Here is a 15046-nt window from a genome sequence, read left to right on the forward strand (position 1 = left end):
GATTGGTATAAACTAAAGATGAACGGAAATAAATTCAACACCGAAGAGTAAAAATGAAAATCGAAGGAAACAATATATCAAGCGTCGATAGATTATGCAACTACCTTAAAGTGACATACTTGATCTTCAGAAACTAACAAGAACTTTGCTTTTATTTGTGCTTGTACAAGAGCACTTTGGTTTATGCATACAATGATACCTCAGGAAAATTTTCTATATATGATACATAACCCGAATACATAACTGAAGTGTTCCGATTATTGTAATGTATCTTCTATCGACACGAACAAAGTACATTATCGCGGAGAAGAACAAAAAAATAACGAATCAAGCATAGATATATCATACAAATACTTTGAATGAGACATACTCTGGCCTCAAAAACTAATCAGAACTCTGATTTTATCTGCACGTAATTGTGGTGATTTCAGCAAACGGCTCCTACGGCTTCTCTGTACGTGCTTTGGCTTTTCGAACGGATTTCATGGCTTCTTCAAATGATTTCTGAATGCAAATTAAAAGCATGTCAGTGACACAATGTTGGAATGATTCGTTCGACGATTTTAGGCTCAATTTCTATAGACATACAATCGACGGATACCGACAGCATTATATAAACGAAAATTAGAGAAAGCTTGAATTGAGAAAACGAAAGACCAGGGCGAAAGAGGAACAAGAAGAAGCAACGTACCTCATGATTATGCATCTTCCATAAGGCATCCCAGCCCAAATTAACAACTGCTATACCACCTAAGCAAGCCCTGCATAAGATTTATCTTCCAATGAAGCATTTCCAAAGAGAAATTTACCCAACATATTGCACTGATTAACCAAATGCCGAATTGTGTAATACCATGTTCACCTCATCGGGCAAATGTATGGTTTTTTATTAACGAAAACTAATTAAAATGATTTGAAAACTTTGAGTTTTAATGATAAGAACAAAATACAGAATAAAGTGAATAGTATCAAGATTGACTTTTTAGTGTAAAAATATGGTTTTTCGTTAAAGTGAACCGTACCAGAACTTTTCGTTAAAGTTCTTTTTTTTATAGCATAGAATATTACAAATAAGCTCTGCCCGTACAATCTTATGTTGCCGATCTTAAACCGAATTAAAAAAAAAAGGAGACAGTTAGGTAGTGCACAACCATCACTCTTTTCACATTCGTTATATTTGTTTCAAATGAACTTTATATATATTTTAAAATAACTGAAAATACTTTTAGTAAAAATATTTTTGAAATCAATTCTTAGTTAAAATGCAAGTAAATCTTGAAAAAATATTTAAATACTTTCAGTAAAAAGCACATAATTAATGTTTTTAGAACTCAAAAACATTTTATCTATAAAGGTTTTCAATCATTTTAATTCAATAGAAAAACTGTAAAAATCAGCCGCGGAAATTTACAGACAAGTGAATAGGAAAAAAAGATTACCCTACCCTGCGACGGAGACATTGAGAAGGAAAGCGCGCGTGGTGACATATCGGAGAAAATTCTCAAAGGCGGAGGAAGCTCCACTGGCGGCTCCGGAGCCACCGCCTCTTCTGTAACTATTACCACCACTATATCCGTAACCGTAATTGTAAGTGCGAGTGTAGGTATTGTAATTGTTGTGGGGGCGGTGAGAGCTCTGGAAATTGTAGTCGGCGCGCTTGCGATCGTCGATGAGGACCTGGTAGGCCTCGGAGACCTGCTTGAATCGGACGGTGGCTCTGTCTCTCTCCGCCTTGGGGGATGCGGAGTGCTTGTCTGGGTGCAGCTTCACCGCCAACTTCCTGAACGCTTCCTTGATTTCGGCTTTGCTCGCGTTCCTCGCCAGCCCCAATACCTTGTAGTGATCCATGATTTCGTTTTTGATAATTTTTCTCGATCGATCAATTCGGTTTCTTTGTAATTAGGATTCGATTTTTCAGTTGGGAATTGGGGATTGAGGAATTAGGGTTTATAAATTCGTTTCGTCTTGGTGAATGAAGGGTTGGGTTATTCAACGTCTTGGCATCGCCATAGCCGCTTGCTTTCTCTTCATGCTTCGCGGTTCGCAGTTCATTTTCAGGAGAAAATTCCCCTTTCCCCATTATACCCTCCCGAATTTTCTCCTTTTTATTTATTTATTTATTAATTATTATTATTTTTTTAACAAAAGATATCAAGTTTACTTTGAAGATAATTAGATCTAAAGAAGTCTCGCTTCTATGTAAAGAGGGAAAAAGAGAAGGTTATTTTGATAAAAAAAATTAAAAAAAAAAGAGAAGAATAAAAGAAGGGTTTAATTACTCTAGTGCCCATAAAAGAATGCATGACAAATGATGATTAAATACGTGTTTTTTTTCTTTTTATATATTCATGTTTTTTTTTGTGTGTTTATTATTTTGTTTTCCTGAAAAGTTCGTTGTTTTCATTTTGACTTACTTGACGGGATATGTGAATATGTGTCAAAACCTATCTTGAACATGAAGGCTATCTTTGTTTCTAAGTACTTTGGGATTCGTGAATCGTGAATCGTGTTTATTCATTGTACATCATGTGGTCAATTTTTATCAAGTACTGGTTGTGTTTAATTTTAGATAAAATGCTTAAAATAATTTCTAATATATGATAAACAGACATGATTGATGAATCACTAAGATCTTCATCTTTATCATATATAATTCATCAACGCATGTTTTATCTCTATTAGAGAAATGTTATAATTGATGATACAACTAGATAATAAAAATATTTCAAAAAACACAGCTATAAGGAAAACTAATGAAAATGATTTGAAAACTTTGAATTTTAATATAAAAAAAATAAAAATGTTGTAAGTAAATAGTACAGAGTAACTTTTTAGACTAAAAATATCATTTTTTTTAAAAATGAAGAGTACCGAAAACTAAAAATATCATTTTCTTTAAAAATGAAGAGTTTCGTTAAAAAATAGTACGGCCGTATATCTAAATTTCAATCAAGAAAAAAGGTTAATGTAGTCAAAGCCCAAAAAGTTAATTTAAGCAACGGATCAACTCCTGTGGTTCTCTTCCAATCGACTCGGACCCGGTTAGCTCCCGTCATTTCCACTCTCTCAACCACCGAACAAACAGGCGGATCTTCGGCGCTACTATTCCTTCCTCCACCACCAACTCAGCCGGCCCGGTAAGAATCTTATTTTCCGATTTCTATCCATTTCTTCATTGTTCTTCGCTTTCAATTTTCTTAATTATTTATTTTCCTAATTAATTTGTAATTATGTTGGGCATGGCATATAGCTTGATTTCTTATCTAAATCCTAGCTCTGAATCTCAAATTTTGTGTCCAAAATCCGAACTTTTGATGTGATGCTTTGTTTTGTGTTCGAATTCGTTGAATTTGTTACTCAAGAGTTTCAATCTTAGCATTTGTATGTGTTGAAGAATACAAGAATCCCACATCGAAAATTGACAAAATAAATTACAGTATGTAACGAATGCTTCCGCTCCTAATGATACCGGGGCTTTTTTGTGATGAAGCCCCATAAGTTTGCGTGATTAGTAGTGGGCCGCTGGTCTGACTCTTCGAAATCTTGACAAAAGCGTCGCTGCCCCACCGATGATTTCTCTCCCTCTCACATTGTGTTTGTTTCGCTTTCGTGTTTGTTGGGTAATTCTTAATAGAAGTGTTTTTGTGACTGGTTGAGATCTATGGGATTGCACATTCATTGACTCTGTTACTTTTTCTTTTTTATCTGTTTCTAGTGCTTTTGGGCACTGGTATAGATCATTTGCGTAACCAGAAAGAAGATGAAAGGCCAAAGCAGTTACGCTCCACCTGCTTACATTCCGTTGGGAATGTCAGATTCTGAATCAGCGATTGTTTTGCGAAATGAAGACCCGCCTAATCAGCAGAACAGCGTTGATGGGCCCAAACAATGGTCTTCTGGAATCTGCGCTTGCTGTGACGATATGCAGAGCTGTACGCTACTTTCTGCTTTGTGACCTTGATTTATCAGAAGGAAAATTATGAAGGTGCCTTCTTGAGTAGGGAAAACGAGAATTAGCCTGTTGTCATTATACATCAATTTTACGAGGATTCTTTAAGCAAGGCTAGGAGAGGACTTGAATTATTTAACTAACCCTATAGGTTACTATATGCTTGCCTCTTATTTTTTATGCATTAATGTTCTCTGAGTATTCTTCAATATGTGGGGGACCTCTTTTATGTCTGAATTTGTGATTGGTATTCATTCTATGTTAGTTAGAAGCCATTGCAATATCTAGATTTTAGGCGAGTAACCATGCGCGGATTTTTTTTATAGATCAAACAGTATATACTATCCCATCAAACTTGACGAGAACATGAAGAGAACAGTAGGTTAGAATAACAGAACTTATGAAGTTTACACTGATAAACTAACACCTTGAATTTTTCATGGACAAAATTTGGATAAAGATCCATATATTAAGTACTTTAAACCTCATTTTAAGGACGCGATATCCAGTCTGATGTGAGGTAAAGCATTGGTTGTTGGTATATACTCTGTGTTGTTAGTGGTGAATAAATAGATGATAATGTTTTGAATACGTTAGAGGATGTGCATGGGAAGAGGCTAATCTGACTGTTTTTTTTTTTTTTTTTTTTGTTTATCATGATAAGTGATAATGATATTCATGATAAACAAAAAAAAAAAAAAAAAAAAAAAGTCAGGATAAAGGAGGAGGGGGAGGGCGTCAGGTAGTCGACAGTCGGCACTCCATGATCACGTCGAATCCTTATGAAAATGAATCCAGAACGAAATCGCGCTAAAGCTAGGGCGTCACCCGTAAGTGGCGCGCTGTGTGGCCCGAGCACAGTGATAAGTGAGCAAGGGTCGCTGTATCTCCATCGGCACCCGGATGCAGTGTTAAATGAGCAAGGGGGCTATAGAAACTTCTTTTCGAACGACTCCACTCAAAGTTGTTTGGGAGCATATGCTCCTATCAACTTTACACGGGACACACAAAAGAAGTACTTTGATCCTATTAGACGGGGAAGGGTGAAGAAGCTAGGACAGAAGGGTAGAGTTCAAGAGAGCAAAATGCGTTTAGGAACGTGGAATATAGGAACCTTGACGGGAAAATCTATGGAAGTAGTAGAAGTTATGGTGAGGAGAAGGATAAATATTATGTGCCTACAAGAAACTAAGTGGGTTGGGCGTAAGGCAAAGGATCTAGAAAACTCAGGGTTTAAACTATGGTATTCGGGCACAAATAGAACGAGAAACGGTGTTGGCATCATCGTGGACAAGACATTGACACAAGATGTTGTAGATGTCAAGAGGGTAGGAGATAGAATCATGGCAATCAAGATTAGTAGGGTTGGATACGAGTTCGAAGGAGAAATTTTGGGAAGACCTTGGAGACTTGGTGCAAGGAATTGCTCAGACGGAGAAGTTATTTATAGGAGGAGATTTAAATGGACACGTGGGCAGGGAGACAGGCAACTATGGAGGTTTTCATGGTGGCCATGGTTTTGGGGAGAGAAACGAGGATGGGGAAGCTATCTTGGATTTTGCAATGGCATATGATCTCTTCTTAGCCAACACCTTCTTTAAGAAGCGGGAAGAACATGTGATCACCTACAAGAGTGGGTCGTCAAAAACACAAATAGATTTTCTTCTAATGAGGAAAAGGGATCGTATAACTTGTAAGGATTGCAAAGTTATACCAGGAGAGAGCGTGGCTAATCAACATCGCTTGTTGGTGATGGATGTACATATCAAAAGAGTGAGAAAAAAGAACAAGACTTGGAAGTGCCCAAGGACTAGATGGTGGAATCTAAAAGAAGAAAAACAAGCCATTTTCAAAGAGAAAATAACCACCCAGTGTGTGTGGGATAGAGAGGGGGAAGCTAACCAAATGTGGGATTCCATGGCTAGTTGTATCCGAAAAATAGCAAAAGAGGTATTAGGAGAGTCCAAGGGCTTTGCCCCACACCAAAAGGAATCTTGGTGGTGGAATGAGGAGGTACAAACAAAGGTGAAGGCTAAGAAGGAATGTTGTAAAGCCTTATACAAGGATAGGACCGATGAAAATGGTGAAAGGTATAGAAAAGCGAAGCAAGAGGCGAAGAAAGCTGTGAGAGAAGCTAAGTTAGCGGCTTATGACGATATGTATAAACGATTAGATACCAAAGAAGGAGAGTTGGATATCTATAAACTAGCTAGAGCAAGGGAAAAGAAGACAAGGGACCTAAACCAAGTGAGGTGCATCAAGGATGAGGATGGAAATGTTCTTGCTACAGAGAACGCGGTTAAAGACAGATGGAAAGGTTATTTTCATAATCTTTTCAATGAAGGACATGAAAGGAGTGCTTCTTTAGGGGAGTTGAGTAACTCAGAAGAGTGTAGAAACTACTCTTTTTATCGCAGAATCCGGAAGGAAGAAGTGGTTGTAGCTTTGAAGAAGATGAAGCATAGAAAAGCAGTAGGCCCAGACGATATACCAATCGAAGTGTGGAAAGTTTTGGGAGAGACGGGTATAACATGGCTCACTGACCTTTTCAATAGGATTTTGAAAACGAAGAAGATGCCAAATGAGTGGCGAACGAGCACTTTGGTGCCTATCTACAAGAATAAGGGCGATGTACAAAATTGCATGAACTATAGGGGTATTAAGCTAATGAGTCATACAATGAAGCTCTGGGAGAGAGTCATTGAGCATAGATTGAGGCAAGAGACACGGGTTTCGGACAACCAATTCGGGTTCATGCCAGGGCGCTCAACCATGGAGGCAATCTATCTTTTACGAAGATTGATGGAAAGATATAGAGATGGGAAAAAGGATTTACACATGGTCTTTATAGATTTGGAAAAAGCGTATGATAGGGTCCCAAGAGACATTCTTTGGAGGATTTTAGAGAAGAAAGGAGTACGAGTAGCATATATCCAAGCTATACAGGATATGTATGAAGGAGCAAAGACTGCCGTAAGAACTCATGAAGGACAAACCGAAAGCTTTCCCATAACTGTAGGATTACATCAAGGCTCATCCTTAAGTCCTTACCTTTTTGCGTTGGTAATGGATGAGTTAACAGGACATATTCAAGATGATATTCCTTGGTGTATGCTTTTCGCAGACGATATAGTGTTGATAGATGAAACTCAAGAAGGGGTAAATGCAAAGCTTAACCTTTGGAGAGAAGTGTTGGAATCTAAAGGTCTTCGCCTAAGCCGATCAAAGACAGAATATATGGAGTGCAAGTTCAGTGCAAATGGAGGCCAAAACGAGTTAGGGGTGAGGATCGGAGATCAAGAAATACCAAAGAGCGACCGTTTTCGTTACCTAGGATCTATCTTGCAAAAGAACGGAGAATTAGATGGAGATCTCAACCATAGAATACAAGCTGGATGGATGAAGTGGAAGAGTGCATCCGGCGTGTTGTGTGACCGCCGTATGCCACTGAAGCTCAAGGGAAAATTTTATAGGACGGCAATAAGGCCGGCGATGCTGTATGGCACAGAATGTTGGGCGGTGAAGCATCAACACGTACACAAAATGGGTGTAGCGGAGATGAGGATGCTTCGTTGGATGTGTGGGCACACGAGAAAGGATAAGATTAGGAATGAGGATATCCGGGGTAAAGTAGGAGTAGCCGAAATTGAAGGAAAGATGAGAGAAAATCGGTTACGGTGGTTTGGACATGTGCAAAGAAGGCCTACTGACGCTCCGATTAGAAGATGCGACTATGGGACAGAGGTTCAGGGCCGAAGGGGTAGAGGAAGACCCAGGAAAACTTTGAGAGAGACCCTAAGAAAAGACTTAGAGTACTTGGATCTAACGGAGGACATGACACAGGACAGAACACAATGGCGTTCTAAGATTCATATAGCCGATCCCACTCAGTGACTTGGATTTTCCAAGTCTCCAACCGAGAAGTTGTCCTCTCTCGGGAAATTAAGGGAACACTACCTCAACCTACATGCTCCACTCACAAAGCTCCAACATACAAGCTTCAACAAAAGAAAATTCAAAGAACTTAGCGAAAAAGGCTTTGGTGATTTAACACAATACGTTGAAATGAAGGAAAGCTTATTTATTGATATCCCCGATAAATTACAAATATGTACATATACTTGAGTCAAAATAAACAAACAAGAGGGAGCCTTCACAAAGGTTGCTTAGGAGAAGTCTCGGCAGTCGGTAGAGCCCCAGAAAGAGAAGGCACCGGAGGGGGATCGTTCGGAGCCTCAGTACTGGACAGAACCCTAGAAGGAGGAGGCATCAGAGGTTGATCATTTGGAGCTTCATTACGCGGTACAGCCCCAGAAGACGAAGGCAATAAATGCCTTTGGAACAAACCCACAAATCTCTGATGATCAAGTAAAACCTGACCATCAGATTCCTTCATCTGGTCAAGCTTCCTCTTCATGTTTGTAGCATAGTCATGTGCGAGCCGGTGCAACTGTTTATTCTCATGCTTGAGCCCTCTAATCTCCTGTTTGAGACTCATCACTTCAGCCGCCAATGATTCAACTTGGCGGGTTCGAGCAAATAGGCGTTGGGCCATATTAGACACAGAACCTGCACACTGAACACTAAGAGCCAGAGAATCCTTAACAGCCAACTCATCAGACCGTTTGGAAAGTAGTCTGTTATCTTTGGGAGTGAGAAGGTTCTTGGCCACTACCGCAGCGGTCATATCATTCTTCATCACGGAATCCCCAACGGTAAGAGGACCAGTAGGGGAGACGAAGGATGGGCGCCATATGTTGTCTGGAGAAGGCGGGGCTGCCTCTTCAACAAGGTTCAAGTCAAAACGACGGTCGGAGGGGCCAGACATTTTCAAAGGTGTAGAAAAGAGAAGAGGTCGGACAAATCAAGATCTTAGAAGTGCAAGAATGGAGCTTCTACTGGTGGATATTCAAGTGTGCTTTGGAACTTAATGTCAGCCTCTATAAAAATCTGCACTCGACGAAGCTTCAGAAATCGAAGAGGCGTTTGCTTTCTCAAAAGCTGGGCTGCTCAGAGACCACGAGGGTCGATCTCAGAAATCGAAGAGGCGTTTGCTTTCTCAAAAGCTGGGCTGCTCAAAGACCACGAAGGCCGATCTCAGAAATCGAAGAGGTTTGCTTTCTCAAAAGCTGGGCTGCTCAGAGACCACGAGGGCCGATCTCAGAAATCGAAGAGGTTTGCTTTCTCAAAAGCTGGGCTGCTCAGAGACCACGAGGGCCGATCTCAGAAATTGAAGAGGTTTGCTTTCTCAAAAGCTGGGCTGCTCAGAGACCACGAGGGTCAATCTCAGAAATCGAAGAGGCACCTACTTTTCCAGCCTTGTCAGCACCTCACACGCACACTCAGTTTTGCGGAAATTATGGGCATTCTGTCGAAGATTTCTGGCGAAGTAGAAAGCACATGAATCGTACTGTTCAATCACCCACTTCCCACACGCAACAGTAGCTCATGGGTACCACATATAACTTTGCCAAAGTTCTCTGACAAAGTTGAGACTACTTTTCCAGCCTTGTCAGCACCTGTCACACGCACACTCAGCTTTGCGGAAATTATGGGCATTCTATCGAAGATTTCTGGCGAAGTAGAAAGCACAGGAATCGTACTGTTCAATCACCCACTTCCCACACGCAACAGTAGCTCATGGGTACCACATATAACTTTGCCAAAGTTCTCTGACAAAGTCGAGATACGTGAAGCTTGCAACTCTCACTACATCGCTCTGACCAAGAAGGGTAAAAGAATAGCAAAGAAACAACACTAACAAAGTTTAGACACATAAATTTTGACGGCCTAGCTACCATATTATTACCCACAAGGGTAAAGGAACAGTACCACTGTTGGATAATTGGAAAGTCCCGGTGTGTCAACCTCTGTGCTTCATGGCAAGGTAGACTAGCAAACATGCCCAACCTTTACTCACATTCGAGAAAACACTCCCAACAAGATTGCTTGCCCCAAAATCGAAGAGGCATCGCCCTCCGAATCTCGAGAGCCAGACTCCCAACATGATTACTTTCTCAAAAATCGAAGAGAGGGTAAAGGAACAGTACCACTGCTGGATAATTTGAAAGTCCCTGTGTGTCATCCTCTGTGCTTCGTGGCAAGGTAGACTAGCAAACATGCCCAACCTTTACTCACATTCGAGAAAACACCCCCAACAAGATTGCTTGCTCCAAAATCGAAGAGGCACCGCCCTCCGAATCTCGAGAGCCAGACTCCTAACATGATTACTTTCTCAAAAATCGAAGAGAGGGTAAAGGAACAGTACCACTGCTGGATAATTGGAAAGTCCCTGTGTGTCAACCTCTGTGCTTCGTGGCAAGGTAGACTAGCAAACATGCCCAACCTTTACTCTTATTCGAGAAAACACTCCCAACTCCCAACATGATTACTTTCTCAAAAATCGAAGACACCGTTCTCCGAATCTCGAGAGCCAGACCCCCAGCATGATTGCTTTCTCAAAAATCGAAGAGGCATCGTTCTCCGAATCTCGAGAGCCAGATCCCCGACAGGATTGCTTGTTCGAAAACCGAAAAGGCACCACTTTCCCAACTTCAAGAGCCGGATCTCCTTGGATAAAGCTTGTCTGTAATCTTCACACGCAACATCAGCTTTCCAGATACCACAGACCACTTTTTCAAAGTGCTCTGACAGAGTTAAAACTTGTGAAGCTGGCAGCTCCCACTACCGTGCTATGACCAAGCAGGGTAAAGAAATAGCATTATTACTTGATGTTAGGGAGACTTCTATATATGTCGACCTCCATCCCCAACGGACAGGCAAACCTGCAAAAATGCTCAACCCTTCCTCTTATCTGAGAGGGCACTCCCAACGAAGCCTTTCGAAATATTCAGCTTTCTTTCCCCCCGATAATACCTCTGTAAACAAGCTATACTAGAGCAAGAATATCTCATATCATCAGGGTTAAAAGCAAGAGTATCCCATATCATGCTTTTTCCCTGTCTTTTCCTTTGGCCTTGTTCTTACCTGCAAGACAAGGAGAAAGAGAGCAATCAGTCAGCACTTGGAATCAAGCTTCCAACCAGGAACTGACTGCCTGGAACCCCTTACCCTGGCATTGCTCTCGAGTACTCATCTTCAACATCTTATGCTCCCAAGGAAGATACCGCATCTGCCTGAGGAACAGATAGGGCAAGTGAGAAGGATACAAGGAAGCATGTGGAGACAAGCGTAACAGCACATGTGCCGATACATCCACTACTCTGTCAAAAGCAAAAGTACCCCATATCAGCAGGGTCGAACGTACTCTAGATTTGATGGACTTGTTTTGACCCTCAAATTCTTCAGTCGGCCTTATACTTTGGAGGAAACCAGAAAACCCTCCAGCCCAGTTCAAGAATAAGCCTGTGGAAAGTTACTTCTTCAAAAGCAAAAGTATCCCATATCATCTCTTCTCATTTTTCTTCTCTTTATCCTTCATGCTGCCTGCAAGATAGGGAGAATGTGAACAATCAGCCGGAGCTCTGATTGCTTACCTTGTCTGTTACCTCTTTCAGCAGATCCCCTAGCTCGGCGACTTGGGGGACTCCTACTACATGGTTTGTATCGCGCTTGACCAAGCCTGAAACTACAAGTAAGCTTCAAGTGACATTGATACATTACCTTGTGCATCTCCACCAGTTACAGATACCACCCCTGGATGGAAGAAGAGTACTTCCAGAGAAGATTCCACATCTACCTATGAGACAGATAAGGAAAGTCAAGCCGATACCACACTCCGGGACTTAGAAGTTTCGTGGTTACGAGATCATTCTCCCACAATATTTCCTAAAGTCATTTGTACTAAATCATTCACTTGTACTCCCTAAAGGAGAGCTTGAACCTATGTACTTGTGTAAACCCTTCACAATTAATGAGAACTCCTCTATTCCGTGGACGTAGCCAATCTGGGTGAATCACGTACATCTTGTGTTTGCTTTCCTATCTCTATCCATTTATATACTTATCCACACTAATGACCGGAGCAATCTAGCGAAGATTACAAAAAGTGACCGTTTTCGCTACCTAGGATCTATCTTGCAAGAGAACGGAGAATTAGCTGGAGATCTCAACCATAGAATACAAGTTGGATGGATGAAGTGTAAGAGTGTATCCGGCGTGTTGTGTGATCGTCGTAGGCCACTGAAGCTCAAGGAAAAATTTTATAGGACGGCAATAAGGCCAACGATGTTGTATGGCACAGAATGTTGGGCGGTGAAGCATCAACACGTACACAAAATGGGTGTAGCGGAGATGAGGATGCTTCGTGGGATGTATGGGCACACGAGAAAGGATAAGATTGGGAATGAGGATATCCAAGGTAAAGTAGGAGTAGCCAAAATTGAAGGAAATATGAGAGAAAATCGGTTCCGGTGGTTTGGACATGTGCAAAGAAGGCCTACTGACGCTCCGGTTCGAAAATGTGACTACGGGACAGAAGTTCAGGGCCGAAGGGGTAGAGGAAGACCTAGGAAAACTTTGGAAGAGACCCTAAGAAAAGACTTGATTACTTGGATCTAACGGAGGACATGACACAAAACCGAGCGCAATGGCGTTCTAGGATTCATATAGCCGACCCCACTTAGTGGGAAAAGGCTTTGTTGTTGTTGTTGTTGTGTTTGTTTATCATGATAAGTCCTAACATTTGCTTGTTAGGTACACAACCATTGCTAAATATATTCGTAACAGTAGCAGCAGCTTCATTCATCATGTCTCCAGATTATGACTTTCAAACCAATAACGACCATCTGATTGCTGATTTTTTTTTTACAGGTTGTGTAGGTCTATTTTGTCCTTGCTTTCTGTTTGGTAAGAATGCAGAATTTCTGGGTTCTGGGACATTATTAGGATCATGCATGACTCATTTTATTTTGTGGGCACTTGTTAATACCGCCTGCTGCTTATTGACTGAGGGCCTGTTTTTGGGCATACCGGGATGCTTTGTTGCATGTTATGCTTGTGGCTACCGCAGTGCCCTAAGAACAAAGTATAATCTTCAGGTATAACATCGTTTTTCAATTTACAGGCTTAAAGTCTGTTAACTTTATAAGAGTAGAAAAGTTTTGATTTTGTGCTTTTATTCTTTCAGTTCCTTCTTGAATTTTGTTTTACTTTTCATCTGAGTTTCAATCTGCGTTTGACTGTTTGAGAAATAGAAATGACTACCAAAAATGTGATTAATTATTGGTGTAGAAGTTGGGTTTGACACGTCGATTGAGTGCTTTGATACCATGTTAAAGTTTGAGCTTCCAACCGCAATTCATGCCCCTGCATGACACCATATATAAGGCTTACCACTCTAAGATTAAAAAAAAAGGGTTCTTCATATATAGTAATGAAAGGCTTCAAGTTGCTGATGTGGGATTATAATATCATTAAGGGAAGATGTAATTATCATTCATGTGATAGGGAATGTGACTTTATATTGTGCTCATTGGTGGAAAATAATTTATTTGATTACTTCGAAATATTTGTTTGCGGGAGGTCATGAACTACCCGAAACTTTTTGTGGGACAACTGCTTATTCTTAGTTTTATTACTTCACTAGGGCTTATCATTTTTTGTCCATGAATTTTGTAGGAAGCACCATGTGGAGACTTCGTCACTCATTTTTTCTGCCATCTGTGTGCACTTTGTCAAGAGTACCGGGAGATCCGCGAAAAGTTGGATTCCAGCCCTCCTGACCTGAGTCTGGCTGTAGTTACAGCCCCACCAGTCCAGACAATGGAACCAGGTCTCCAAAAGTAAACCACAATTTTAATACTCTTGTAGGATCAGCATTTGGTTTAGGTTACAAAACCTTCTTTGTGCTCTTCAGTGGGTAATGTTATTGAAGCCTTCCACAATTTATTTTTTATTTTCACTTAATTTCTTTGGTCTGTTCCTGGGTTGATTTTTTACGTTATCAGCATGATGTACTTTTTTCGGTGTTTTTGCTTCAACCTGGAACCTATGCTACTTTCCATTATGAAGTGCAGGATGAATATTATGGAATGAACAACATTGCTCTCTCTCCCTGTATTTGTTTATCTCTCTCTCACTCTTCGTGCAAGCACACACGCTTTTTGTGATCATGTTTCACGGATTGTTTCTACACATGGTTACAGAGTATTTTATTGTTGTTATATTTCTGTTATAGTGAAGATACTAGTTATTTTCATGAGCACCTCAACTAAGGATGTGGCTTCTTTGGAACGAGGGGCGGAATCCGTCATGTATTTAGTTTAATCTCCCATTGTCTGCCCGCACACCGTCTCATTCCATACTTTTATATGTGAAAACGTTTATGAGCATGATTTTTGTTGGTTTACTCCAGAAAGGTTAGTTGCATCCAAGTTTGAAGTGATGGCAAAGGTTTCTCTCGCGGATGTTGTTGCTACAGGTTTTACTTCTTTATAGCTCGTTTCGTTTTTCGTTGTCTAACCCTTTGCTTGAGTATGGAAGACATTGTTGTGGATTGGGACGAAGCGAAACTTGGGATCAACTTTGCCATTTCAATATTTCATGTTCTTTCGTTTTAGTTTTCGTTTTCGTTTTCGTTTTCGTTTTGGTTTTGTTTTGTACTGGTGCTGCGTTAGGAGAGCCAGTATGACACTCCTAGACCCTCGAATCAGACCGCCCAATAGTGATTTGGTTTCTTCTCTCGATTTTTAGCTCAAATCAAACTGAAATGCACCACTTAATTGAAACGACCGTAAGCGCTTTTAGAAAAAACTAGTTTTGGTTAAAAGTGTGCGCTTTGTGCAAGAAGCACTAATTAAAGTGTTTTTCTTGGATTCATTTACATTTTTACTAAGAATTAGTTTCAAAAATATTTTTACCAAAAGCGTTTTTAGTTATTTTAAAATTACTTCCAAACGACTATGTAATGTAACACAGTTGGTGTCTGTATTGATTGTGAAGACAATTTTAGAGTGATGGCAAATAAAACAAAACGGAAAATAAATAATAATTTTTATTAAAAAAAAAAGAATAATAATTACAAGGACGATTTAACCAATTTTTGCAAATTTGCAATTTAAGAGGGAAAATAATATCCTCCCTTTATTTTCGAGCGATTCAACGTTTCGCAAAACCGGCAAAAATTGCCAGTAACTT

General features: G+C 40.3%; 2 protein-coding genes across 2 annotated transcripts; one reads left to right on the forward strand and one right to left on the reverse strand.

Moving 5' to 3' along the window:
• Positions 1–125: 125 nt before the first annotated feature.
• LOC103421046 (chaperone protein dnaJ 72-like) lies at positions 126–2079 on the reverse strand. Its single transcript, XM_008369089.4, has 3 exons — positions 1445–2079; positions 692–761; positions 126–504 (listed from the first exon to the last, which is right to left on the reverse strand). Exons 1-3 carry the CDS (start codon positions 1846–1848, stop codon positions 442–444), a joined length of 537 nt encoding a protein of 178 aa, XP_008367311.3. The 5' UTR covers positions 1849–2079; the 3' UTR covers positions 126–441.
• An 890-nt stretch (positions 2080–2969) lies between these two features.
• On the forward strand, positions 2970–13959 carry LOC139191355 (protein PLANT CADMIUM RESISTANCE 10-like). Its single transcript, XM_070812117.1, has 4 exons — positions 2970–3137; positions 3716–3932; positions 12722–12948; positions 13529–13959. Exons 2-4 carry the CDS (start codon positions 3761–3763, stop codon positions 13694–13696), a joined length of 567 nt encoding a protein of 188 aa, XP_070668218.1. The 5' UTR covers positions 2970–3137; positions 3716–3760; the 3' UTR covers positions 13697–13959.
• Positions 13960–15046: the final 1087 nt, after the last annotated feature.

This window comes from Malus domestica, chromosome 14 (genome assembly GCF_042453785.1).
Source record: "Malus domestica chromosome 14, GDT2T_hap1".
Lineage (NCBI taxonomy): Eukaryota > Viridiplantae > Streptophyta > Magnoliopsida > Rosales > Rosaceae > Malus > Malus domestica.

Coding starts and splice junctions, on each gene's coding strand:
- LOC139191355 (XM_070812117.1), top strand. CDS start 3,761: ATGAAAGGCCAAAGCAGTTACGCTCCACCTGCTTACATTCCGTTGGGA. Junction 3,933..12,721: donor CTGTGACGATATGCAGAGCT/GTACGCTACTTT, acceptor TTTTTTTTACAG/GTTGTGTAGGTCTATTTTGT. Junction 12,949..13,528: donor GAACAAAGTATAATCTTCAG/GTATAACATCGT, acceptor TGAATTTTGTAG/GAAGCACCATGTGGAGACTT.
- LOC103421046 (XM_008369089.4), bottom strand. CDS start 1,848: ATGGATCACTACAAGGTATTGGGGCTGGCGAGGAACGCGAGCAAAGCC. Junction 762..1,444: donor CTCAATGTCTCCGTCGCAGG/GTAGGGTAATCT, acceptor AATCTTATGCAG/GGCTTGCTTAGGTGGTATAG. Junction 505..691: donor GGAAGATGCATAATCATGAG/GTACGTTGCTTC, acceptor ATTTGCATTCAG/AAATCATTTGAAGAAGCCAT.